This window comes from Canis lupus, chromosome 11, assembly GCF_003254725.2.
Source record: "Canis lupus dingo isolate Sandy chromosome 11, ASM325472v2, whole genome shotgun sequence".
Taxonomy (NCBI): Eukaryota; Metazoa; Chordata; class Mammalia; order Carnivora; family Canidae; genus Canis; species Canis lupus.
In genome coordinates, this window is record NC_064253.1 from 40,697,380 (window position 1) to 40,724,313 (window position 26,934).

At 42.0% G+C, this 26,934-nt stretch overlaps 2 protein-coding genes and 2 long non-coding RNA genes across 15 annotated transcripts in view; 3 read left to right on the forward strand and 1 right to left on the reverse strand.

The window, feature by feature from the left end:
- LOC112649861 (methylthioadenosine phosphorylase) overlaps positions 1-13,502 on the forward strand; it is a 114,026-nt gene extending 100,524 nt beyond the window's left edge. Inside the window, exon 6 of the mRNA XM_049116188.1 lies at positions 13,311-13,502. Coding sequence (XP_048972145.1) covers positions 13,311-13,502 — 192 coding nt within the window. The remainder of the gene's footprint in view (positions 1-13,310) is intronic.
- Positions 1-14,106, reverse strand: part of CDKN2B (cyclin dependent kinase inhibitor 2B) — a 43,102-nt gene extending 28,996 nt beyond the window's left edge. The window contains exons 1-2 of one of the 5 annotated variants that reach the window (XR_007414034.1): positions 13,474-14,101; positions 10,362-10,770 (exon numbers count right to left, since the gene is read on the reverse strand). Coding sequence is in view for 4 of the 5 variants with exons in the window: in XM_025432418.3 (XP_025288203.3) it covers positions 10,510-10,770; positions 13,474-13,656 (444 nt within the window). In the remaining variant the exon portion in view is untranslated. Of the gene's footprint in view, positions 1-1,736; positions 1,855-8,927; positions 10,771-13,473 lie in introns of those variants that run through there. The other 4 variants (XM_025432418.3, XM_025432415.3, XM_025432416.3 and 1 more) reach the window with 4 other exon arrangements.
- LOC118350213 (uncharacterized) lies at positions 21-11,978 on the forward strand. 2 transcript variants are annotated; one of them, XR_007414038.1, is made up of 2 exons: positions 21-625; positions 1,800-11,978. It is a non-coding gene; the product is annotated as an uncharacterized LOC118350213 (long non-coding RNA). The 2 variants fall into 2 exon arrangements; XR_004803577.2 differs by having other exon boundaries at positions 9,588-11,978.
- Positions 14,107-14,167: 61 nt separating the features above from the next.
- Positions 14,168-26,934, forward strand: part of LOC112650025 (uncharacterized) — a 139,859-nt gene continuing 127,092 nt past the window's right edge. For all 7 annotated transcript variants that reach the window (XR_007414035.1, XR_004803653.2, XR_004803652.2 and 4 more), the window contains exon 1: positions 14,168-20,847. This is a non-coding gene — a long non-coding RNA (uncharacterized LOC112650025). The remainder of the gene's footprint in view (positions 20,848-26,934) is intronic.

Consider the following 26,934-nt stretch of genomic DNA (forward strand, 5'->3'; position numbering starts at 1 on the left):
GCGCCCCCCCCCGCGCCCCCGGCCTCCTCCGATCTCGGAGCCGCTCTGCGCCCGGCGCGCGCGGGAAAGGCCGGCGGAGAAGCCCGGAGCGCTGCGCGCGCGCGGGCCGCGAGCACCCAGGGCTCCCCTCCCTTCCCCCACCTCCTCTTTCCCGCCCGATCCGCGCTCTCCCCCACCTTCCCACCCTCCGCGCGGGCGCCCCACGCGGTGACAGCTCAGGGGCCTGTCGCCAGAACGCATCTCCAGGCCCCCGCCCCCTCGCAACATTTGTCACCTGACACGACCGTAAGCAGGAACCACCGCGTTGCGGCGGCTTCCAGTCCGGCTCGCGCCCCGGCTCCCCTACCCCCCCCCCCCTTTATTCCTCGCGCCACTCGCTGAGGGTCTACCATCTCTCCAGACCGGATTATTTAAAGGAGAAAAAGAAAGGAAAAGCAAGGTCATCTCGGCGCCGTATCAGCCATTCAGGAGGCTGGATGTCGGTTTTGAAAGAAATGGCGCTAAGCTCCGCTTCTCGATTTGGGAAACGAGCGCAACTAAAGGAAACCGCTGCCTGCCGCGGGCGCGACAGCTGGACACTGAGCGGCGCCGGCGCGGGCGGAGCGCGGACCCGGCGCCCCGGCAGGTAGGTGGAGCCGGACCCCACGCCCGGGGTCCCCGCTGGGTCGGGGGCGCCCCTTCCTCTCCCTGCTCCCCGCGTCGCCGAGGGCGCGGGGCTGGGCGGGGAAGCCTGGCAGTTTTTATTTTCGGTTTTAACCTTCGAGAAGCAGCGCAACATCTGAACGCTTCTTCCTCTTTCCTCCGCCGGGGGCACTCCCCTCCCCCATGGGCTGCTCCCCGCTTTTCCCGGTTTCCCCGCGGCGGCGGATTCCCGGCCAGCAGCGGGCCTCCTCCTCTCCTCCTCTCCTCCTCCTCCTCCTCCTCCTCCTCCTCTCCTCCTCCTCCTCCTCCCTCCCGGCGTTCCGACACCCCAGGCGAAAGCATGGTCCCGACTCCTCAGCATGGTCGCCCTGCCCGCTCCTCGCTGCCTCCCCCTAGGGGCCCCCTCTCTCCTTCCACGCCGCTGATCCTTTATCGCCAGCCGCCCCCCCCCCCGCCCCCTTCCCCGCCGTGGTCCACTCGGCACAGGAAAAGCGGCGGAAGGAAAGGAAGCAGCAGCCCAGAGGAGGGGTGAGTCGAGGCTACAGAGGCGGCCTGAGGACAAGGAGCTCGGGTGCAGAGCGCAGCCCGGCAGGTCCCGGCTGCCCGGCTGGATGGGGCTCGGCCGCGGGCTCGCGGGCCCCGGCACGGCGGGAAGTCGAGCCCAGGACGCCGCTCTCCGGCGGGCGGCGCTGACCCGGTGCCCCGGCCTCGGCGCCTGCTCTCAGTCGCGATCGATCTAGAGCCTCTCCGGCTGCCGGCGCGGCCTGGCCGGCCCGGCGCGTAACAGAGGATGTGGGACTAGGCCCAGCCTTCGCGGAACCTTGAAGATGGCCCGCCGCGCTGTGGCTTCTACTTGTGCCCGGGCCGGGTGCTTTAGCTGCACAAGAGGACCCAGGGCGTGAGAGCCCACAGGGCCTTCTAGATCAGGTGCCAAGCCCCTCGGTACGTGGAGAAAGTGAGGTTTGCACTGCCCAAGCCACGCTCCCGAGAGGCCAGGTCTGGCGGCAGGCTTCTTCCCGTTCCCCATCCCTCCCCTGTCACATGACCTAGCCGTCGACCAGGCCGGTTGGATGAAGTGAGGCTTAGGGACCTACCAGTCTTGAAAAGCTGCTCGAAAGGTCAGGGTCTTCACAACGCATCTCTCCCCTCTCCGATAGGAGTGACTCAAGATTTGCCGAACGCTGTGTTCCGTGCTGGGGCTGCTTGCCACTCCTCCGTCCAGAGTGAATCCCCTTTCTTGGTCTTCATAAAGGGTAGCTCTGTCTCCTTCAGATCTCTTCTCAAGTTGCTGCTCAAAGACTCTTCCTCTTTCAGGCCCCATTTTATCACCGTGGTTTTTTGTTTTGTTTTGTTTTGTTTTTTGTTGTTGTTTTTTTCTGCATGGCATTTAGCATATAGAAATTATCTATGTAACTGTTAACTTGTTTGTGGTTTGTCTCTTATGGTAGTCTATAAACTCCATGGGAGCCAGATCTTGCTCTCTTCCACTACACCAGTGACCCTTCCCCCGGCCCCCAAAAAAACTTCATAAGGGGAGATGGATTAGTAAAAACATACATTTATAATGAGGGGATTTCATTGTATGGTACTGGAGAGTGTGGGTAGAAAAAGTGCTGCCCAGTTCCAGCATGGAATCCCGAGAAGTGGAAGACAGGGTTTCCAGGCAGGGAATTAGCTGTGGCAGTAAACCATGGTGGGTGACCGCAAGATTTGTATTGCACATCTCTTGAGATTATTAGTGTTCTCCAAAGAAACAGATGGAATAGGATGGGTGTGCATGTGCCTGCGTGTATGACTTGTTCTGAGGAACTAGCTTACGTGATTATAGGGCCTGGCAAGTGAAATCTGCAAGACAGGTAGGTGAGGCTGGAGACCCTGGGAGGAGCTGATGTTGCAGTTTTGAGTCAAGAAGCCTAAAGACAGAATTCCTTCTTTGGAAAACTTATCTTTTCACTTAAGGCCTTGGTGAGTCCCACACACGTTATGGAGGATAATCTGCTATATTCAAAGTCTATGGATTTAATGTCAATTATACCTAAAAAGTGCCTTCACAGCAACATCTTGACTGGTGTTTGACAAAACAGCTGGTACTCTAACCTAGCCTCGTGGACACCTAGTACTAAATATCATATTATCCCAGTATGTCTGAGAGGTCTACCAAGCCTTAGTTTTCCAGACAAGTTTGAATTCAGAAATCTATCTGTATTAATTGGGCCTGTACGGCTTAACCTATAGCCATTTCATCTCCCCCCTAGACTTGTTCCAGGGTTAAGGGAAAATGCCCACTTCCAAGGCATGACATTTGAGTAAGAACATTAAGTAACGTCATTATACAGTAAGCTCTGTGTTCAATGAATATAAATTTTAAAATTTGAACTTAAATTCCATCTTGGTTTTCCCCTGCTGCCCAACACCTGTGTTTTGTAAGTTGTGGTAAGCAGGGGAATTCTGCGCAATTTTAATAGTACCGTAAGCAAAAATACAATTATGAAGATGAATCTTTAGCAAAACAACCAGTTTGTGGTATTACAAAGACTTTTGGAATTCCAAATGACTTTTGGCTATGTGCTCTTCAAAAAATGTATGATCAAGAATGCAGCATTAGTATGTGTATACACTTATACTTGTATTACTTATTGTATCCTCACAGTGGCCCTTTAACTTTGGGATTACCACTTCTATTTTACAGGTGAGAAAACTGAAGCCCACTGGCCAGCAAGTGCTTGGGCTGGAATCATCAAGAAGGGTTTGGGACTATAAGCCTTGTGTTCTTTCTGTTGTGCTAAAGGCTGGAGTCAATAGGGAGTGAGCTATCATTTGTGCAAATAGAGAATCAATGTGATTTTTTTTTCTCTTTGTTCTTTTCCTGTGGCCTAAAAAACTGATCTCTCAGAACTCTCTTAGTTTTTTAATGGAGGAAAAGTGTTTTCTATGTTGGCTCAGCAAATTCATCCTACAGGCAGAGATAGAAGAGGGTATTAGATAAACCAGTAGAAAAATGAGCAAAGAGTACAATGGGTAGCTTATAGTAGAGCATATACAAATGGTCAGAAAAATATATGAAAAGATACTCAGTTTTACTCATGAGTAAAGAAAGGTAACAGAAGCAATGACATATCTATTGGATGTAGCAAAAATAAAAAAAAAGAAGTGATAATATTGGTAAAGTCATCAGAAAACAATCACAAATTATTGTAACTTGGTGTGATTGTTTTGGAAGGCAACTTTACAGTATTTATAAAAATTGAACATACGTGTCCCTTTGACTTACCAGTACCTCTCGTATAACTCATGTAAGTATGTAAAGATACACACACATAAATATGTGTATGGAAATATATACCACATATGTAGTATGTGCATATATGTATGGAAAGAAATATATGTTATGCATGCATGCATATATTTGTATTTATGATATTATTTGTATTTTTATATATACAGATATATGTTTATATACATATGTAAAGATGTATGTTCCTTTAATTCAGAAATTCCACTCAGTAACTCATGCTGATATGAAAAGTGAAAACATATATATGCATATATACACTCATATGTAATATTGAAGATAAAAACATATATACACGTGGACATATAAGTATGGATTTTATACAGAGACATACATATGCATACACACTTTGTGTGTATATGTGTGTATGCGTGTGTGAGAGATGTATTTTTTTTTGAGAGAGAAGTAGATGTATTCTTAACCCTCGCAGTTTCTCTCCTATACATTTCTGCAGATAGTTCATATAAGGAGGCAAAAAAGATTCTGTATAGGATCATATATAGTAGCAAAAAAAAAAAGCAAGAAAGGAAAAAGATTAATGTGTTATCAATATATTTCTTTTCAAAACTGAGTTTCATCCATAAAATACAAAACAATACAGCCATACCATAAAAAAATGAAGTGCATCTTTCTGTCCTTATAATGGAAGTTGTTAAAGATCTATTACTAATCAAGGAAAACAAGTTGCAGAATAGTATGATCCCATTTATGTTTTTCCAATGTGTGCATTGGGGGAGAGGTGTTTACAATTATATGTGCCTATGTTTCTGGAAGGTTAATTTAAAATTTTTATTTATTTTTAGGGATGCCTGGGTGGCTCAGTAGTTGAGTGTCTGCCTTCAGCTCGGGGACCCGGATCAGTCCCATATCGGGCTCCCTATGGGGAGCCTGCTTTCCCCTCTGCCTATGTCTCTGCCTCTCTCTCTCTCTGTCTCTCATGAATGAATAAGTAAAATCTTAAAAAAAAATAAAATTATTTATTTAAAAAAAATATTTTATTTATTCATGAGAGACACACAGAGAGAGGCAGAGACATAGGCAGAGGGAGAAGCAGGCTTCCTATGGGGACTCATCCCAGGACCCCAGGATCAGGACCTGAGCCAAAAGCAGATGCTCAACCACTGAGCCACCCAGGCTCCCCATGAGCAAGAATTTTAAAGTAACCACCACAAACATCTCAGACCTAGAGATTCTAATTCTGTAGACTTGATGGTCAATAAATCTAAATTTTAGAACATCTCTCTATATAGATGATTCTATTACGGAGCCAGGATTGAGAACCATGTCCCTATATATTGGTCTCAAATGACTGGCAGGGACAGCACTCTCACTGTAAAGATATAAGAAATACCTAAGGTGCATGTAAAATGAAATATCATTTAATTTTTCCCTAGAGAAATGATGACATTAAATTCTTTTGTTTAGGGTGAGATGTAAGCAGATCAAAGGCTCCTGCAATCCTGGAATAGATCCATATGTGAGAACTCCATCAAAGCCAGTCCAGAAATTAGAGATTAGTAGAAAATGACAGAATTATGGGGGGGCTTCTGAGTGGGAAGGGGATTAATAGGTGTTTGGGGCTCCTTTGTAAACTTCCACTATAACACAGATGGCTGTGAGTCAGCATGTCATCCTCACACATTTCTCAGGGTTTTTTTTTTTTTTTTTGTCCTTAGCAAAATCTTGGTTTCTGTTTATTTCAAACATCAAATTGTAAATTAGAGTTGGATGCTCAGTTCTGAGGTATTTGTTGATTTATATTAGTGTGCTTAATATGTAATCCATGATAGTTACATATTATTTCATTAGCAGCACTGGTTTCAAAGCAAATTTGTTGAAAATTAATAGAGGAGTTATAATATATACATTATATAATTATACATGATATATATTATACTATATAATTATATTATTAAATATAAATGACAAAGAAAACTTACTTTTTCTAAAAGTAAAGTAATTTTTTTCCTTATGCAAAGAATGGTATTAAAATCTTTTGAGTGGGGGAGTCAAGAGGCAAGAAAGGAGCCATCTTGTTGGTAGTAGCTGAACTTGAGAAAAGTTTTATAGAAAACCCATGTAGGGGGCAGCCCTGGTAGCCTAGCAGTTTAGCGCTGCCTTCAGCCCAGGGTGTGATCCCAGAGACCTGGGATAGAGTCCTGAGTCGGCTCCCTGAATGGAGCCTGCTTCTCTGTCTGCCTGTCTGTGCCTCTCTCTCTCTCATGAATAAATAAATACAATCTTAAAAAAAAAAAAAACCCACATAATAGGGAATGAGCAGATTCTAATTTTAGGCCTGGGGACATTTCACAAATCCCATCAGTATGTAGACCATGTAAGTTTGTTTTGGTTTGATTTGATTAATTCTGTTAGATAATTGACCCATCTTCCACAAAACACCACCAAGCTGCTCCTCCTTGTGTTCCTTTCATTGCTTTCATCTCCTTCTCTGCCCTCCTGAATAACTGATATGTACACATATAGGTGATACAGAAGTCTTCCCTAACCAGCTGGTTTTTACGACCCCCCAGGCAAAATTTAAGGACCTAAATTTTCAAGGAATCCAATGGAAACAAACCAGGAAGTGCAGACCTTTAGAAATGGGTTTGTAAGATCCATGACAGCTACTTATAGTTGCTTATCTTCTAACGACTACATATTTTAGCATTTTCTTGTCTTTACACTTTGTTCTTTCTGATATCCCCAACTCTCTCTGTCTTAAGTAAGCTCTACAGCCCAGCATGGGGCTTGAACTCACCAACCCAAGATCAAGCCTCAGAAATCAAGAGACATGATCTACTGACTGAATCAGCTAGGTGCCCCAGTGCAACCTTTTCGCTTGGTTCTAACTCCTATACCAACCCATTCTAGGTCAGATTCCCTTACTATATGCTCACTTTAAAACCCACTTTTTTCTTTCAGAACGTTTATATTTGTTTGTAGTGCCTACTTCATCATTACTTTATAAATCTATTTGGTCTACTTGCTTATCTCACTTTACGAAATAATTCCTCTTGTGTCTCTGAGGGGCATAAGAGAAACACAAAAAGCAACAGGAAAAATAAGAGGCAAAACAAAGGGAGAAAGACCTTAACATTTAAACTCTTGATTTTGCAAAGCATCCTTTTTGTTCCTTGTTCTTGAAAATTTGCCTGTAATTTTTCCACTGACTGGTGGAGGTGGTGCTTAAGAAAAATTTTTTTTTTCCCCTTCCAGGCTCCAGAATTTTAAAACATATCTTTCCTTTCTATTCTTCTATGTATCTTTCCTTGACTCATGGTATGGCACAATTATTACTAATAAAGTATAAGACCCCACTATAGTCATGTGTGCCACAAATTCATAAAGGGGTAAAACTTTAGTGATGGTAGGGAACTTCAGAGCCTAATTCTAGTCTAAATCTAGTCTAATTCCCACCTTTTAGAAATAAGAGGAATTGAGGCTAATCAAAGTCATAGTACTCAGTAGTAGGTCATGCAGTTGGAGAACCAATACTGGGACCCAGGTCTTCCATTTCCAATCAGGTCCTAATTTCTCTTTCTTTCATTCCCTCTTTTTTCCCTGGTATTATAAATGGAACAGGAGAAGATCATGGAAAGTATTGTGACATAACTACTGTTGCTCCTTCAACTAACTTTTAAAATTAAAATAGTATTTTCTTACATATGTTCTATCATGTGTCATCTCTATGTTCATATCTATTTGTAGCTTAATTGAACACTGTGAAATTTTAGCAATCCCCATATTATTCATGTTTTCACAGAATAACTCAATAGGTTGTTAATAATGAAAACTTAGGATGTCAGAATTTGATTATGATTAGCTGCTGACACATACATGAAAGCAGACCTCTTTTATTTAATTAAAAAATTTATTTATTTATTTATTTATTTATTTATTTATTTACCCAATGTGGGGCTTGAATTAACCACCCCAAGATCAAGAGTCATATACTCTGCCAACCGAGCCAGTCAGGCGCCCCGCCCCAGACTTCTTGTATTTTAAATGACACTGATTTTTTCGCATTTTCTACATAAGGCACTTCACAGAAGTGCTTCTTTAGATGATTTCTTTCATTTTTCCAGATTACTAATTCTACTTGCTCTTCTTCTGGGAGTCTTTTTTTTTTTTTTTAAGATTTTATTTATTTATTCATGAGAGACAGAGAGAGAGAGAGAGAGAGAGAGAGAGAGAGAGACAGGCAGCGGGAGAAGCAGGCTCCCTCCAGGGAGCAGCCCATTGTGCGACTCAATCCCAGGACCCAGGATCACTACCTGAGCCAAAGGCAGACACTCAACCACTCAACTGCAGAGCCACCTAGGCATCCCTGGGAGAGTCTTGAACATTGGAAAAACTATACCCTATTATAAAAAATAATCAATTATTATTTATCTTGTTCCCCTCTGGGAAATGATACCTATCGGGGATCCCTGGGTGGCTCAGGGGTTTAGCGCCTGCCTTGGGCTCAGGGTGTGATCTTGGAGTCCTGGCATCAAGTCCCACATCGGGCTCCCTGCTTGGAGCTTGCTTCTCCCTCTGCCTGTGTCTCTGCCTCTCTCTCTGTGTCTCTCATGAATAAATAAATAAAATCTTTTTTTAAAAAAAGAAATGATACCTATCTCTCAGGTTTAAGTGTTAAATGAACAAATGTATTCTAATGTATGCCTGGCTCAAGTTATGTGTCAATAAGAGCTTACATATTTATCCCAATAAGAAATGTTCTGATTCTCAAAAAAAAAAAAGAAATGTTCTGATTATCAATTACCTTTCCCCAGAAATATATTCATTTGGGGATAAAGAATTGATGGGGAAGTAAAGATTTTTTATTTAGTTCAAAGAAACCCTTTCTTTTGGTCTCTCAGTTTCCCTGTCTCTGTCTCTGTCTCCCCTCTGTCACATACATCCCATAAATCTTTTCCTAGTATGTGTAGCAGTTTTTTTTTAAATAGTTGTTGGTATAATTTATCAATAATTACAAAGTCTGAGAGATGTGAACCGGTTTGAGTCTTTAATGTTTCTCAGGAGTTAGTATTAAATCCACGATCATACATTTTTAAGCCAAATTATCCACATCCTGGAGTCCAATCTATTGTTTTTTCTTTATTAAATCATTGAAGTATCAGCTGTTCCAATGCTGTAAGGAATCGAAAAACACTGGACATTAAATCCCAAAGCAGTGTGCCTTTAGTTTGTTCAGCAGATATGAAGACATTCTGTGAGCCATCATCATGTATTTTCAACAGTTTTATACTCAATTTACTCTTCCAGCAACCATTTGGGAAATACTCGGAGATAATTTACTGGGTAAGTGCATTGGTTTTCTAAAAAATATTTAGAATATTTCATATTTAGAATATTTCATACTTTGACCTCCCGAGACACCCAGTAAAGTGTCACAATTTTTTTTGCTTTGTTTTAGTGTCACAAAATTTAACAAAGAAATAAATAGGTGAAGGATGAATGGGTCAAGGCTTTGGCACTGTGCCAGAGCTTGATTTAAAAGCTGTAGTTCTTTCTCACCTCTTTACCAAGGAGCACAAGTTATTTTGTTATCTAAAGCCTCCCCAGTGTTACCGAAGAACAACTCAAAAGTACAAAGTATCACGAAATCTTTTCATCTTACAGGGGGGTTTCTTTGTCCTATCCTACATAGATGGAGCAAATTGTTACAGTTAATGGCGACAGTTGCTCTCGCTGAGATCCACCACGTCATCCTGGGCGCTGACTTCTGGAACTCCCAAAGAATCTCCCCTCGTCTGACTAACAAACAGCGAGCACCTTCTCCTCTCCAAGAGCTGTTCTGGGACTTCTTGACTCAGGGCTGTCAGAACATGTGGGGAAATTCCAGGTGGCTTTGGCATCCTCCTTTCCCCGTCACTATCCGGTGGAGCTGGGCGCCAAGTTCCCAGGGCTTTCCGCGAGCAGCGCTTCAAAGGTGACTTACGTTGCAACACACAGCATGTAAAGGCTTTTGGGCACCTGCTGATGCCCGAGTCTACTGTCCAACTCGTCTTCCTTGTCCTAGTCTTACCGTCTCCTCAGTCTTCAGCTTTCCTGTAGCCCCCCCCAGAGCCTAAAAGCTTAAAGCAGGGGTTTCCGGAACGCTCCTTCAAGATCAGTGGGGCAAACGTATCATCCGCCTCTCCCTCAAAAGCCAATCATCCAATCATCGCCGCCGCCTCCCACTCTGCCGCCAGCGTCTTTCCCGTGGAGTTTGGCAGGCACCTGGGGTTGTTAGGGACTTAACTGGCCGGTTTTTGCCAGAAAACCCTGCAAAGTGAACGACAACACTCCGGAGCTTCTCGTCCAGCTCCTAAATCTCTCTGGAAGTCCTTTTGCATCACCTCTGCGTTTGGTTGCACGGTGAGTGTGAGGGCGGGATCCAGGGAAAAAGAAAAAAAAAAAAAAAAAAAAAAAGCGAACTTACTCGCGGTCTGCTGCTTCTCCCCACCGTGACTCAAGTCTCCTGGAAGGCTTTCGGGCTTTCCGCCGCTCCACATTTGTAGCCTCCCTTCAACTGGGCTGGGGGTGGGGAACCGGGGAGAAACGTTGTGGGCGGCTGGGGGTAGCCGCCCTCAGTCCCCCGCGGCTGCGCGCAGGTACCGGGCGACAGCGCCGTGGCCCCGCTCCTCAGCCAGGTCCACGGGCAGGCGGCCCCAGGCATCGCGCACGTCCAGCCGCGCCCCGGCTCGGTGCAGCACCACCAGCGTGTCCAGGAAGCCCTCCCGGGCCGCGTCGTGCACAGGGCGGGTGAGGGTGGCGGGGTCGGCACAGTTGGGGTCGGCGCCGTGGAGCAGCAGCAGCTGGGCCACGCGGGTGCTGCCCATCATCATGACCTGCCGGGAGAGCAGAGTGGTCAGGGCGGCAGTGGTCAGGGCAGCGGGATGCAGGCCTGGGCAGGGACAGGTGGACCATTTCAAAGAAATACCTATTCAGGAAGTATCCACCTAACACAGAGGCGCTACAAGCCTCAGGAGTCCGTTATACTTTGTTGATGCAGTCCCAACACCCCTCACCCTCACCCTCACCCTCGCCCTCGCCCCCGCCCCCGCCCCAGTTATACTCCTTATTCGGCTCTGAGTTCCATCTTATTCTCCAAACACGCGGAGACGAGAAAGCGCTGATAGAAAGCGCTAAGAGTCGTTGTGCGAAAAAGAAATTTTTGGTTTCCCTTGGAACATGGGCATCTATTTTGTTAAATGATTTATGGGGGGAGTTAAGTTTAAAAGCTTTTAAAATCTTAAGATTATTTCTCTTGGTGGCTCTCCCACCTCAGCCATAATCTAGCTCTAAAAATATTTATTAGGCAGTTGATATTTTTAAGAGAGGCGTTAGAGGAGAAATAGTGCTTTGAGTTTTTTATTTCTTTTAATAAATTCCCTGTTGGAGGCTTTTACTTTTCACTCTCATATATATCTGTGCTTATAAATTGAATATAGTCAGACAATTTTGAGTCCAAATTGGATATAGAGGGGGAAAAAGGAAAAAAGTCATATCTAGTCTTATAAGATAATGAAGTTATTTTTTTAACAAATGGCTTATCATTTTTAATATTTTAAGTTAACATTATAACATGTTTAATATTTTAAGGGATAAAGTTTTTTTTTAAGATTATTTATTTATTCAAGAGAAACAGAGAGAGGCAGAGACAAAGGCAGAGGGAGAAGCAGAGGCTCTCTGCGGGGGAGCCGGATGCAGGATGTGATTCCAGGACCCGGATCAGAGGCCCAACCACTGAGCCATCCAGGTGCCCTGGCAAGGGATAAAGTTTAAAGGATAATATATTTAACGTAACATAAACATGTAACATAAACAGTATATTTACATTATTCAGGATTTTATAATGTCATAGGATTTTATAATGTTAGATAGTAAATAATTTGCTATGTATAAAAGAACTTGGTTGTCAGTCAAATCAGAGTAATGTATAACTTAGAAAAAAATGTTCTGGAGCTGTACTTCTGTAGCATCTACTTTTGTATATGCATTTTATACAAGTATTTACTTTCTCATTTTAAAAATAAAACAGTTTTTGATAACTAAATATCCAAAATGGAGTTTTTCTTGTGAGTTTAAGTATTTTAAGATGTACTACGTAATTGAAAGATAGTATACTATTTGTTTCATGAATATTAAAAACATCCATTTCCTCCCTTAAAGATATGATATGTTATTTCTATTAGTGATGTATGTAAGGTATTTCATATGTAGAGGGGAAAAAAGTGGTTCTTAGAATCTCAGAAAATGAATTAAAACTATAATTAAAATTTCTTTTTAGTTATTAATATCATTTGAAATCTTAAATTATCCCTCATTTCTTTCTCTTTTTTATTTATTTTTTTAAAAAGATTTTATTTATTTATTCATGAGAGACACAGAAAGGCGGAGACACAGGCAGAGGGAGAAGCAGGCTCCATGCAGGGAGCGCACCGTGGGACTCGATTCCAGGTCTCCAGGATCAGGCCCTGGGCCGAAGGCGACGCTAAACCGCAGAGCCACTCGGGCTGCCCTCTTTCACTCTTTTTAAAAGATTTTATCCACTTATTTATTTGTGAGAGCACCCACAAGGGAGGAGGGACAGAGGGAGAGGGAAAAGCAGCCGCCCTGTAGAGCCTGGAGCCTGATGCTGGGCTCAACTCCAGGACCAGGGAAGGGCTCATGACCTGAGCCCAAGGCAGACGCTTAAGGGACTTAACCACCCAGATGCCCCTAAGCTATCCCTCAAGTCTTATAACACTTTTCTAAGAATGCAAAAGGAATGAACATATTTTCTTTTAAAACCTACACGATTAATAGGGTTCCTTAATAACAGATTGGTTCTAGAATGTGACATCGAGATGAATACTAACCACTATAGTCAACAATAAGGCACAAAATATTACTTTGAATTTTAAGGGAATTAAAAAATATCAGTACTAATTAAAGCTGGATTAATAAACATTGGATAAAGGGTGTTAACAATGAACACTGCTAACGTAAAAGGAATTAAGTACTGTGGTCGAGGAATCCTGGCTTATCTCTTTGTATTCATTTTGCCTCTATGAGAAAAGAATACGAAGAGTTTCATATCGCAGCCTCCCAGTGCAGGTAATTCAAGTTCAACGATTCCGCATTATTCCTTAAATCTAATTCGGATTGTGTAACTTGCCGTTTAATCATCTCTTATCAATGAAAGTTGATCGATATTTATTGAAAGAGAGTCGAGAGTTTTCCTCCCCAAACAACCTCTCCTCTTCCCCCAACTGAATCTATCCCTTGCACTTGTGATCACGGGACGGGAGAGAGAGTATGGACATTTCCCCACCGCTGCAAAGAAAACCAAACTTAAGTAGCGTTTGTTGTTTGTTTGTTTGTTTTTTCCGATCCCTTTCTTTAGGATCGTCGGTGGGGGAGAACCTGCGCGACACCTGGGCCCCACAGCCTCACGGAGGAGACACGCAGATACGTCGGCGAAGCTCTCGGTCCCCGTCGCGTCCCACGGAGGCCGCTCCCCTGCGTTCCTGCGCCCCCTGCCGGCGAGGCCCCGGGGCCCCAGCTACCTGGATCGGGCGCCTGCCGAAGCTGTTGACTCCGTTGGGATCCGCGCCGGCTTCCAGGAGCTGCCGCACGGTCTCCGCCTGCCCCTGCGCCGAGGCGCTGGCCAGGCCCGCGTCGCCGCCGTCCCCGCCGCCGTCCCCGCCGCCGTCCCCGCCGCCGAGCAAGCCCGTGGCCTCCTCGCGCATCTCGCAGCCCGCAGACGCGGACGGGCCGGGAGGATCCACCGCGGGCCGTGAGCGGAGCTTCGTCACTCGCCTCCCTGTTTCCCCTCCTCGTCCCGGCGCCCTCTCCCCTCGGGAGGAGAGCTCAGGTCAGCTTTCAGCCCTCTTCCGCCGTCCTCCGCGGCTTGGGGGCCCGGGCAATGGCCGAGCCCCTCGTGGTGAATAGGCTTTCCCGGGCTCGCTCCCGGGACGAAGCGCCTCGGGTGGCCGCAGCCGAGCGCAGGGCGCGTCCGGCCGCCGAGGGCAGGCGCGTCGCCGCGTCCACACCGCCCAGCGTGGCTCCGGCTAGGCGGAGAGCCCGCACGGACTGAACCCGTCTGCGGCCGGGCGGCCGGGCCGGGCAGGGCACTCCCCACCCCCTTAGGCTCCGCCCCCGGCCCGGCCGGCCTGCGCGGGCGCGTCCCACTGCGCGGGCGGGGAGGCTCGGCCCGCAGTGACGTCACAGCCGACGGAGTCCGGGCGGCGGGGCGGGGGGGGGCGGGGAGGGCGGCGCGGACGGCGCTGGGACGCATGCGCCGGACTCGGGGCGCCCGCAGCCTGCAGTCCCGCCCGCCGAGCGTCCTGCAAGGCCTCAGCTAAGGTTTTGGAAAAGTTGAAGCAACGCGCTCAGTTCCTAATCCCCTCCCTCCAGCAGGCGGAGCAGAGGGTTTCTGTTCCTTGAGCCCCGTGCCGGCTGCTTTCACGCCGGAGAGACGTTAGTCTCTCTCTTGTGTGATCGAATGGCTGGCTAAGAGAAAGGCTTTTAAAATAACTTTGTCTCCCTCAAGATTTCTGAAAGTGACAGCTTTGCACCTGTCACGCAGGTTAAATTCATCCCCAGGCAGTACTTGAACTTCTCTAGCTTCACATCTTGCATCAACCTTAGCAAATTTCTTTTGGGTGTGTCTTCTTAGCTGAATCAGTCAAAAATCAGTCACGGTGAAAAATCCTGAGAATCCTGTTTGAATGTGCTTTTTATTCTTTTCATCTTTGAATAATGGGTACACACGCGCGCGCGCGCGCGCACACACAAAACCCCCCAAAAACCTAGTTTGAGATTGACAATGGCAAGCTGGCGTTTTTGAGACATTTAAAAAATATGAATATGTATTTTAAGAATCTGAGATTCCAATTTCATGATGTTTGAATAATATTTTTGTTTGCACTCTTACCTATTTAAACCCACTTTGCAAGCATTTGGTTTTTATTTATGATGAGTAATAAAGGAAATTTATGCAGTAATAATGAAACATAATAAAACAGGGGTGTGGTGCTGGGCCTGTCATTAAACGGGCTGAACCTGTCATTAAATCCTCTTCTGAAGATTTAAAGGCCAATTGCTTTTCTTCCCAATCTGCTTAGGTGAGTTTGAATTAACATATGCATTGCTTTAAAGATTTTAAGAAATTACAGCTGATGTTTGATTGAAATAGGAAAAGAACCACAAGTTATGTATCTGTTGCCTGAAAGTTTTGGTGAGGAGCTACGTTAGACTGAGCTTCTTCCAACATGGAGCAGTTCTTATTTACAAGATTAATTTTGGTTCAGAGTGCAGAGGAAGAGTCTTTAAGGAAGGGCAATTGCTTGCTTACTCATAAATGAGAGTTTATTTCACATGTTTCTTCTAGCATACCTTAGCTTGGACCTAAGCTCTTTAAAGACAGAGGAGCCTATGGAAGTGGTGGTTAGGAGTGAAGAGCTACTAACTGAGACAGAGTTGAAATCCACCCGGATAGGGAAGGGAGGGAGGCAGCATTAATAACCATTTTCCCCCTCTCTCTTGCCCCATCCCCATTTCTTAGTTTTCAGTTTCTTGATTTCTCTATCTTTCCCTCTTATTTGGACGTTCACTCTTATCTGAATAAGAAAAGCCCCCTTATTTGTTGATAGTGGCTCCATTCCTTGGTCTGGCTAGAAGTCTACTTGTGTTTGAAAAGCATAGATGAGCTGTTTATGACCAGTCTTTGGGGACAGTCCCCATTCACCGTGTATTGGGGATTACAGGTGTGTTGGTAGAATGAGAGAATGAGGAGGAAATATGGGAAGTGGGAAGTCAGAGTTTTGAAATGGATGGCCTTGGTTCTTTGGTAATCATTCTGAGGGGCTGAGTCATCAGACTGATATTGGTAGATGTGGTAGCAAATGGATTCAGTCCAGAATATCTTCATCAGAACAGCCTGGCTACCCAGAAATATAGTGCATAGCCAAATGTAATAAGGCAGGTTGCCTTTTAAAGGAGTGTTTTTGGGATTTTTCCTCTAATGGATCCAGTAATAAATTGTTTGACAAAGTTTAGCTCAGGACGTCCTATATTTCATGAGTCCACCATTGAATAAGATATGAGTGCTAGCTTTTAAGAGTCTCCTTTGTGGCACTCAAAACTAGAGAGTTTCAATAAACTACAATAACTTTACTAAGAATGTATCTCTAAGATATTTTGGGAGTGAGAAGAGGGGAACTTAACTCAAGATAGAGATGCAAGGGGTTTCTTAGAGGAGCTGCCAGATGAAGACTCTAAAGAATGCATCAGAAATTGTTTCCTGTGTTCTAACATTGAGCTATGGATTTTTCTGAAACGGATTTTTTTTTTTTTTGTGGGGCGGTTCTCTGAAACTTAATAAAAAGGTCAGAAAAAGATAGCTTGAGCCAATTTTTAAAAACATTTTATTTATTTGTTCATGAGAGACACACAGAGAGAGACAGAGACATAGGCCGAAGGAGAAACAGGTTCCCTGCAAGGAGCCTGATGTGAAACTTGATCCCAGGACCCCCTGGGGTCACGTCCTGAGACAAAGGCAGATGCTCAACTGCTGAGCCACCCAGGCGTCCCAACTTGAGCCAATTTTTTAGCTACCTTCTTAAGTGTGGTAAGTATGGCCAAAGTGTCTTAAAAATAAAAACTATTTGGAGTTGATAAGGTGACGGAAGAAAATTTTTTTTAGTTGAAGGGGACATAGACTAAAGACAGGGAAAAAGCCAATTAGTAGAATGACTGAGAATCTTCCAGGAGGCTGGTTTGTGAGCTTCACTAAGTTGACCGGAAAAGAATTTTGGGCGGGGGAAATATTGCCAGCGGTACGTGCAGAGTACTAGCACCACGGACAGCGCCTGCCTAGTAAGCGTGTCTCGGTGGTCCTAACCCACTCTAGAGTGAGAATTCCTGAGAAAGCGTCACACTTGATCTTCCAAACCCCTTCCTCTCCCTAAAATTTGAAAAAACGCACACGGAAACTCGATGGAATTCTTTATGAAACTTCATTACCATGGACTGCTCAATCTGGTTTCCAAATATTACTGGATTATCTAATATTCTCTATGTAAAGAACATTAAATATCCTCTATACTTAAAAGAAGAGGGGAAATCACACTTAATGTCTACCCTGTTCCAAGTGCTTTACAAGTATTATTTCATTTAACTCTCATAAAACCCGTATGCAAAATACATTAGTTTTTCCATTTTACAGACAAGACAAAAGGATCAGAGAAATTAAGTCTTGCATACTAGTTAAGCATTGTTGGAGGTAGGGTCTAACCTATGTGCTTCAGAGCCTCTACCCCTGATACTACATAGTGTTTTTAGCAGCTGTCATGATAGGCTTAACTGGAAAAAAGGTGCAATGAACTGGCTTATAATTATTTTCCAGTCTACATTGTGTTTTCCAGATGGTTCACCTCACAGCACACCCTTAATAGACTTCAAAGATGACCTTTCACGTGTAATACAATAGCACATTTGTCTTGGACAATAGGGTGAGATAATGAAACATTTTACCTCTCCCTGAAACCCAGCTGTCTCTAGGTTGAAACACAACCTATTGTTAATGCTTTAAACACATTTAGGAGATGAAGTGGATGGGCAACTGAAACTTAGAATTGTCACAGCTATGCCATTTAATATGGTGGATAATTTATAAGTGAGGAAAGAGAAAGTAAATGGTAAATTGGCATGGAATTTTGTAGGTAAATAGGAATGCGTAGAATCAGTTTCAATATAATAAATAATGTAAATTTCTAGTGATAATGTTTATATTCTAGTTGGTGAAACTATATATGAACCCACTATGAAAGTGTGAATACAAATTAGTTGAGTATCCCAGAGAAATAGTGACATAGCTTTGCATATGGTTGGATCCAAGATTTCTAAGTGGGGAACTTCAGGATCATTTTGGGGGCCTTTTCAAACTATATATGACCCACCTTCCATCAGGAAGCTTCATTCTCTCCATTTCATCAGTTGAGATGTAGGATTCAGGGTTCATAGTATATCTTTTCCTATATTCCTATATTTACTTTTCTTCTTCTTTTTTAAGATTTTATTTACTTGAGAGAGAGAGAGAGAGAGAGAGAGAAAATGCACAAGCGGGGGGAGGGGCAGAGGAAGATAGAGAAGCAGACGTCCTATTCAGCAGGGAGCCCCAGGGCGGCTCTGTCCCAGGACCCAGAGATCATGACCTGAGCCAAAGGCAGAAGCTCAACCGACTGAGCCACCCCAGATACCCCTCCCATATTTATTTCTTAAGTTTAACTGAACAGTGGGCATTTTAGCATCTGTATTAGTTTTCCAAGGCTGCCATAAAACAATATCACAGAAGAATTGATTTAAAGAACAAAAATTTATTTGCTCATGGTTTGGTTTCTCTTGAGGTCTCTCTCTTTGGCTTGCAGGGGGTTACATTTCTGCTGCTTCTTCACATAGTCATTCTGTGTGCATATAATCTCTTTTGTGTGTCCAAATTCCCTCTTCTCATAAAGAGACACTAGTCAGGTTGGATTAGGACTCACCCCAACAGCCTCATTTTAGTTTAATCACTTCTTTATTTTTTATTTTTTTAAAAAGATTTTTTAAAATTTATTCATGAGAAACACAAAGAGAGAGGCAGAGACACAGGCAGAGGGAGAAGCAGGCTCCATGCAGGGAGCCGGACATGGGACTCGATCCCAGTCTCCAGGATCAGGCCCTGGGCTGAAGGTGGCCCTAAACCGCTGAGCCACCCAGGCTGCCCTAATCACTTCTTTAAATGCTTTATCTTCAAGTATAGTCACAGTCTGAGATACTGAAGGTTAAAGATTTAACATATAAATTTTGGAGGTATACAATTCCGTCTATAATAGAGTCTTTCCCAATTTTTACACATATCATTTTTATTAATAATTTATTTGAATAAGGATGAAAATAATTCAGCACATTGAAATTCATTGATGTTGATGCCAGTCTCTTGTGTCTCTTTGTATTTTATTTATTTATTTTTTAAGATTTTATTTTTAAGTAATCTCTATGCTCAGCTTGGAGCTCAAACTCACAACCCCGAGATCAAGACTTGCAGGCTCTACAGACTGACTGAGCCAGCCAGGTGCCCCACCTTGTGTCTCTTTTAATCTATAGGTTCCCCTCTTTCTTTCTTTCCTTTTTTAAAAATTTCAATTTATTTGTTGAAGGAATGAGGTGGTTAGTTCCGGAGTTTTCTGAAGTCTGTACTTTGCAGAATGCTTCTTCATGATGGCATTTAACATTTTCCCCTGTCACCTGTATTTCTTGTAATTTACTATTTAGATCTAGAGTCTGGATGTGATTCGGGTTTGATATTTTGGCAAAAAGACTTTATAGGTAGCATAAACTTCTACCAAAAGGCACATAATCTGGTTGCTTCTCTATGATTACAGCAGCCATTAGTAATTATTTCTTAAATCTATTATTTCCTTAGGGATCACAAAATGGTGGCATTCTAATTCTACCATCCCTTCTTCATTTACTAGCTGAAATACTTCCATAAAAAGAAAGCTTTCTTTGCTATCTACTGGTTTGCCCTCAGGTACATATAAGAAAGGCAGGATAAGTATTTTATTTTCAAATTTATTTATAGGTTTTAAAAATAATAATTTGAGTTGCCAGCATCTTTCAAAGGTGACTAATGAGTTTTGAATTATTGTAAACTTGTGGATTTGAACATAAATGATGTATTTTTAATCCACTATAATTATCATCCTATTGATGCTCAAGTCCTATTTTTAGCCAGTGAGAGCCTCTGCAAGTTGGTTCCTGAGTCTTTTTAATGTGACTCCATTAGTCTTTGACAGAATCCTTGACTTTTGGTGTGACAACGTATTCCAATTTTATCTTGTATATTTCTTGTACTGTATGTAATATCAACCATTTCTCCAAGAAACATTGGTTCTTTTTAGTGGAGAATGGTGTTTAAAAAGTACATCGTCAGTGCTGGGGATTTTATTGCTACCCAGTAGGCCATTGTATTTCAAAGCCTTTATGTTTACATGTAAGTCATAAATTTAGCTTTTGAACTCAGAATATTTACATCTATTTACACCTATATGAATGTCCAGGGGGCTGTTGAAAATTCAATGGTATGGGCCTTTTGGCCTGCCTTTGAGCCCAGAGACCCCCAAGTCATTGTTACAACCAAAAATACCACTGAAAAATATCCAAAATACCCCATAGAGTGGCTCCCTTAGAAAAGTCACTGATTTAAATGACACATGGATAGAGGGAGATGAGATCAAAGAGATGATTTAATTATAAAATCATAAATCTTCTGCTCTTATGATTCATCTACCCCCCCCTTCTACACACCCGTGACTGAATCCACACTTTGTATGTGGTAGGCAAGTTGAAGTTTTTCAGGTATATACATGGGAGTATACTGTACTCAGTTCATAAAATAGTTTATTTCCTCATTTTATCAAATTTTATCTTCTCATTGAAGCTTGTTCTTGAATAAAATTATCCTTTATTGTTTAAGCATGGTCAGGGACACCTGGGTGGCTTAGCGGTTGAGTGTCTGCCTTTGACTCAGGGCATGATCCTGGAGTTCCAGGTCAGGTCCCGCATTGGACTTCCTGCAGGCAGCCTGCTTCTCCCTCTGCCTATGTCTCTGCCTCTCTCTCTGTGTCTCTCATGAATAAATAAATAAAATCAGTCTTTAAAAAAATCAGGCCAATCTTGGCTTGTGTACCTTATAATACCTGTAATGTACAGTTCTTGTTTTCCAGAAATTTCATGATGAAAGAGCCTTCTCAAGTTGAAGACAGTTCAATAGGTCATCAGATGCCAAGGAGGACGACATCAGTATCCAAACATTAGCTACTGAAGTGACTTTAGCTAAAGCTAGACATGTTGAATAACCCAGTGATATAGGAGTCAGTAATTATGTGTGAAACTAAGTTGTGTATCCAGTCTTCTCTCTCTTTTTTATTTTGGAGGTTTAAAATTAATATTAGGATTAAGTGCATCTCACAACTGTTACTATTGTAAATAGTAAATCGAGAGGGGGAGTGAGAGGCTGAGTTAGTGGAAAACATTCTCTCAAAGTAGAGAAAGACTCTGGGACCTTAATTCCTTGAAAATGTGCTGAGGGACACCTGGATTGTTCACTTAGTTAAGTGTCTGCCTTTGGCTCAGGTCACGATCTCCTGGTCCTGGAATCAAGCTTTGTGTGGGGTTCCCTGCTCAGCTGGGAGTCTGCTTCTCCCTCTCCCTCTGCCCCTCCCCTTGGCTCATGTGTTCATGCACTCTCCCGTGCTCTCTCTCTCTCAAATAAATAAATAAAATCTTAAAAAAAGAAAATATGCTGGAAAGATCAACAAATTGAGAATTTTACTTTATCTTAATTTTCTTTTGAAAATTGTTATTTAGCATAAATTACATATTTAATTTGCTTTTTTTCCCCTCAGAATTGTGTTACTTCTGAATGATGTTATTTTTTTGGAAGACTTATTTATTTGAGAGAGAGAAAGTACATGCACTTGGGTGCACACATGGGGTAGGGAAGGGCAGGGGAGAGGGAGAGAGAATCCTTAAGCGGACTCTCTTCTGAGAATGGAGCCTGATTTCGGGCCGGATCCCAGAACCTCAAGATCATGACCTGAACTGAAATCAAGAATCAGTGGCTCAACCGACTGAGCCACCCAGGCGCCCCTATGTTGAGTAATCTTCTATTAGAGATAATTGATACATATCCCATAAAGTATATTTTTTTCCAGAGCTCTTGCATATAACCCATTCTATAAAATTTAGTGATTTTTTGGAACTTTTTTAATTTTAGGAGGCTACTTTGTTTAAATAAGGCATGTACATACACACATGAACACCTATACACATATCTCATCAGAATCAATTAGCTTGAAGATTTGGTAATCTGATATGCTGTGGATCCAGTCCTGCATTCAGCTTTCATCTTTATAAGTCATTGTGAATTGGAACCTGAGTTTTCTCTCATATGAGAAGAAAGCACAGACCCAACCAAATAATTCGTTTTTGCATGGCCCAAGAAACTGCATAATCAGACATTAAGACCCTTAGAAGAGGAATGTTAGCCCTATTTCCATTCACTCCTCAACCTTCTATAACTTGGCTTTCACACAGAATTAGTAACCAATTTCGCACAAAGTGAAGTAACTAATTGCCAAGGTAACCAATGGCTTTCATGTTGCTAGATCCAGTAATCCCAGCCTTCATCTCTTTCAGTTTCTTTTCTGCAGCTTTGGATTCTGATGAACCCTTTTTTCTTGCTGTTCTAAACTTTCTCATGAAGCTGTTCTTTCATTTATTACAGATGACATATGCTATGCATGTGATGTAAACAATACCAACATGTTTACATCCTCCTAAAAATATATATATTTTAAAGATTTTATTTATTTATTCACGAGGGACACACACACACACACACACACACAGAGAGAGAGAGAGAGAGAGAGAGAGAGAGAGAGGCAGAGAGGTAAGCAGAGGGAGAAGCAGACTCTCTGCAAGGAGCCCAAAGGAGCCCAATGCGAGACTTGATCCCAGATCCTGGGATCACGACCTGAGCTGAAGGCAGATGCCCAACTGCTGAGCCACCCAGGCGTCCCCTAAAAATATATTCTTAATCTACATTTAGTTCACCCATGTTTTTAGTAACAGTGCTAAAATAAAATCTTGAATTATTAGCTAGTAAAATATTTACTTATCCATTAAAAGATCGGATATTGAACCCCTACTAAATATCAGATACTATCTGCTAGATTCAGGTGATGAGCCAGTCAGAAACTATTAATTACAAAACATGATAACTGCCGTGAAATAAGAGACCTAGATGCTACTTGAATGCATAATCGGTCTGGTGGTCAAAGAAATGGAGGGGTTTAAGATCTGTAGGATTATATTGGTATTAACTAATCAAAGGTATGGGGCAGTAGTTGCAACGAAAAACATTCCAGGTTCAAGGAACTGCACGTGGCAAACTCTGAGGTGGGACAAGGAAGGCATGGGCATATTGAAGGAATTATGGTTGGAGCATAGGGATGGAGGAGAATATGGCCGGCTATAGTTGGAGAAATAAGCACTGCAATATATTGTAGGGCTGTATAGGCCATGTGATGCATTTTTATCTTTATCTTAAAAAAAAAAACCTGGGGCACCTGGGTGACTTAGTCAGTTAAGGGGCCAGCTCCTGATTTTCAGGTCATGACCTCAGGTCATGATCTTGGGGTCCTGGGATTGAGTCCCGTGTCTGCTTAAGGATTCTCTCTCTTCTCCCTCTGCCCTTCTCCCACTCACTCATGCACTCTCTCTTTCTCTCAAATAAATAAATCTTTAAAAAGGAGAAACCACTGATGGATTTGAGCAGAGAAGTGATATGATCAGATTTTCAGTTAAATTTAAAAAAATCACTTTACATGCACTTTGGAGAATGGTTTGGAGGAGCTAGAGGATAGATTATGGTAGTTTGGAACTAAAGCATTTGCATCTAAAATGGAAAGAAGGAGAATCCCTTAAGATATATTTAAGAATAACTTCAACAGAGTTTAGCAATAAACTTGAGATGGCAGATGAGGAAGAAGATGTTAGGTAGGTTTGTATCACTAGAGAGGTTGGTGATTATGGCTGCCAATATAGGGAACACTGGATGAGAATGCCGTTTGAGGTGAAGATCATGGGTTCAAGTTCAGAATGCTTGAACTTGAGACATGGTGATATATTTATTTTATTTTTAAAAATTTTTTTAAAAATATTTATTTATTTATTATTTATGATAGACTAAGAGAGAGAGAGAGAGAGAGAGAGAGGCAGAGACACAGGAGGAGGGAGAAGCAGGCTCCATGCCAGGAGCCCAACATGGGACTCGACCCCGGGACTCCAGGAACGCACCCTGGGCCAAAGGCAGGCGCTAAACCACTGAGCCACCCAGGGATCCCCAAGACATGGTGATATATTTAGATGGAAATGTTTAATGTTAGAAAGATGGGTCTGTAGCTCAGAGAGGAGTGCATATTCCTAATATGGACTAATTTATACTAATAAATGAAGAAATGAATATTTCTGGCACAAATTTTAGCAAAGAAGATTAGTTTACTTTTCAATTAATTCTGAAAATATTCTACCAAAAATATTTGATACCACCTCTTCTGTCTCTAAATTTGCTCATTTTGAAGATATTTTTCATAATCCTTTACACTTTTAATCCTACTTTATTTTAAAAATTGCACATTCAACATTTTATTTGATTACTTATATATAAGGACCAGTTCTCAAGACATAAACATAATTCAAATGAAACTTAGAATAATCTACTGAAAACAATTCACAGAACTAAATAAAAAAAAAAGACAGGAAAGAGTATTTACTATATAATGGTCCTGATAAGAGTGTCTTCTAAAATTTCTTTCTCTAGACTCCTAACTCTGGGAAACGAACAAGGGGTAGTGGAATGGGAGGTGGGCAGGGGGATGGGGTGACTGGGTTGATGGGCAGGCACTGAGGGAGGCACTTGACAGGAGGAGCACTGGGTGTTATGCTATATGTTGGCAAATCGAACTCCAATAAAAAATATACAAAAAAAATAAAACCTCAAAAAAATTTTCTCTCTCTATATTTACTCTTACCAAATGAAAAAAAGTGCAAAACAAAATTATTAGATAATCACCTAAAAATAACACCCTTTCTGAATGAAGAATTTTTTCATGGTTGTTCTTTTCTGTGTACAAGCTGTATTAATTATTCCATTCATCTAGTAGCTACTTGACAAATATTTATTGAACATCTGTTATATGCCAGACACTCTTTTAAACCCTTAAGATACATCAGTGACAAAACAGTAAAAGATGCCTTTCTTCATGACTTTTATGTTACAGCAGGGGCAGCAATTTCTGTTGTAAGGTCAATCACATAATAGGCATAGCACTTAAAAGAATGTTTCATTTTTTTATAATAAATTTATTTTTTATTGGTGTTCAATTTGCCAACTTACAGAATAACACCCAGTGCTCATCCCGTCAAGTGCCCCCCTCAGTGCCCGTCACCCATTCACCCCACCCCCCGCCCTCCTCTCCTTCTGTTTCATATTTTTATATGACATTATCAAACATACAGGGTCTGGCCTATGAGAAATCAATACCCACATTACAATAAGACTTCTTTTTAAAAAAATATTTCATTTATTTATTCGTAAGAGACACACGGAGAGAGGCAGAGACATAGGCAGAGAGAGAACCAGGCCCCATGCAAGGAGTCCGATGCAGGACTTGATCCTGGGACTCCAAGATCATACCCTTGGGCGCCCAAACCACTGAGCCACCCAGGCGTCTTCTAAAGACTTGTAAATAAGACTTCTAAAATAATTTTTATCATATGAATGAATCAATAATAGAACCAATTCCTCAATAATCATAAACTGGTTACAAAGTGATTGTTCATCTCAGAGAAACCTTGGCAGAACTAAAATAAAAGTTTTAAGAAATAGACTTTGGTACCAAAATAAGGTATGTTAGGTTTAGATTTTTCATTTTGCTACTTCCATACTAAATGCATACTCACAATTCAATGCTGAAAAACTAGATATGATTATAAATCAAGGCATAGTTGAAATGAAAGTTTAGAAAAAGTATCATAAGCCAAAATTTAGTATCATTATGACGGCAGCTTTAGAATTTTAATTTTGACACCCTAGTCTTGAATTGTATTTGATGTGGTTATAAACCTAGGCAGTGTTGAAATGAAGGTTTCAAAACAAATTAAAATAAAGAGCTAGCAAAACATAATATAAAAGCATTGTGATATTAATATTCCCTGATTCAATTGAGCAATAACTTGCTTTCTGTTACAAAATGGGTAGTAGATAATTTGAGTATAGAAAGTAGTATTTCCTATATGAGACACTCCACTCTCTGCAATCTCTTGAATTCCACTTCCTCGTTAGTGAACTATATAACTTTAGCAATCAGTTTTATCAAAATAGGGCTTTAAGTCTATTTTTCTAGCTCTAAAAATATAAAGCTCAAAGCTCTTCTTGAAAGAGAATTAAACATATTTCAGTTACCCTTATCACTTGGAATATCTAGTTTCAGCCAAAACTTACATGTCATTCTGAAAAAAGCAAAAGTGAGATTCTTCTTTTGAGGAGAGACTTTACAGTTAAATAGGTGTTTGCAGGTGTATGGAGCTCATGGGTAATGTACTTCTTCTTTGCTGATAGAATTGTCTGTGGTTGGGAGGTCATTCAGGGGAAGTGGTGAGTATGACACCTCTGCCTGGGCAGAGCCCTAGGTACTGTTTGAATCTTATCTTCCTGTTTGCTCCTCAGCTCCTTGGAATGAGTGGGGTGAGAGTTTGGGCCAGTAGGTAGTTGCTTCTCTTGTTCTATTTACTGTATGTGTCCTGTCTGGATTTTTGGCAAAAGGCGACTCATTCTCTGACCTTGTTTCGAATGCTCTGGTGTTGATATATTTTCCTACATTCCAGAGGAAAAAAATTGCAATACCAAAATGTAAAAGTGTGTCTATTTATGTTCTTTTCCCATTCATCAGTTGGTGGGCATTTGGGCTCTATTATTAATAAAATATTTATATCCTTTATTTCCTTATGCATTTTCTTTTCTAGTAATATATTAATAATAATTAGAATTTATTAGGGGCTTACTGTGTGCTAAAATGTACATATATTATTTTAATGAATACTTCTCCTATGAGGAAGTTTGTGTTATCATAGCTTATGAATAAGGAAACTGAAGCTTAAAGAGATTAAATAACTTGGCCAAAATCAATCACACACACACACACACACACACTGAGATACTACTCAGCCATCAAAAAGAGATCATGCCATTTGCAATGATGATGTAGAGAGAGCTAGAATGTATAATGCTAAGCAAAATAAGTCAATCATAGAAAGCCAAATACCATGTGATTCCACTCATATGTGGAATTTGAGAAACAAAATGATGAATATTCAGGAGGAGGAAAAAGATAGGGGGGAAACAAATCATGAGACTCTTA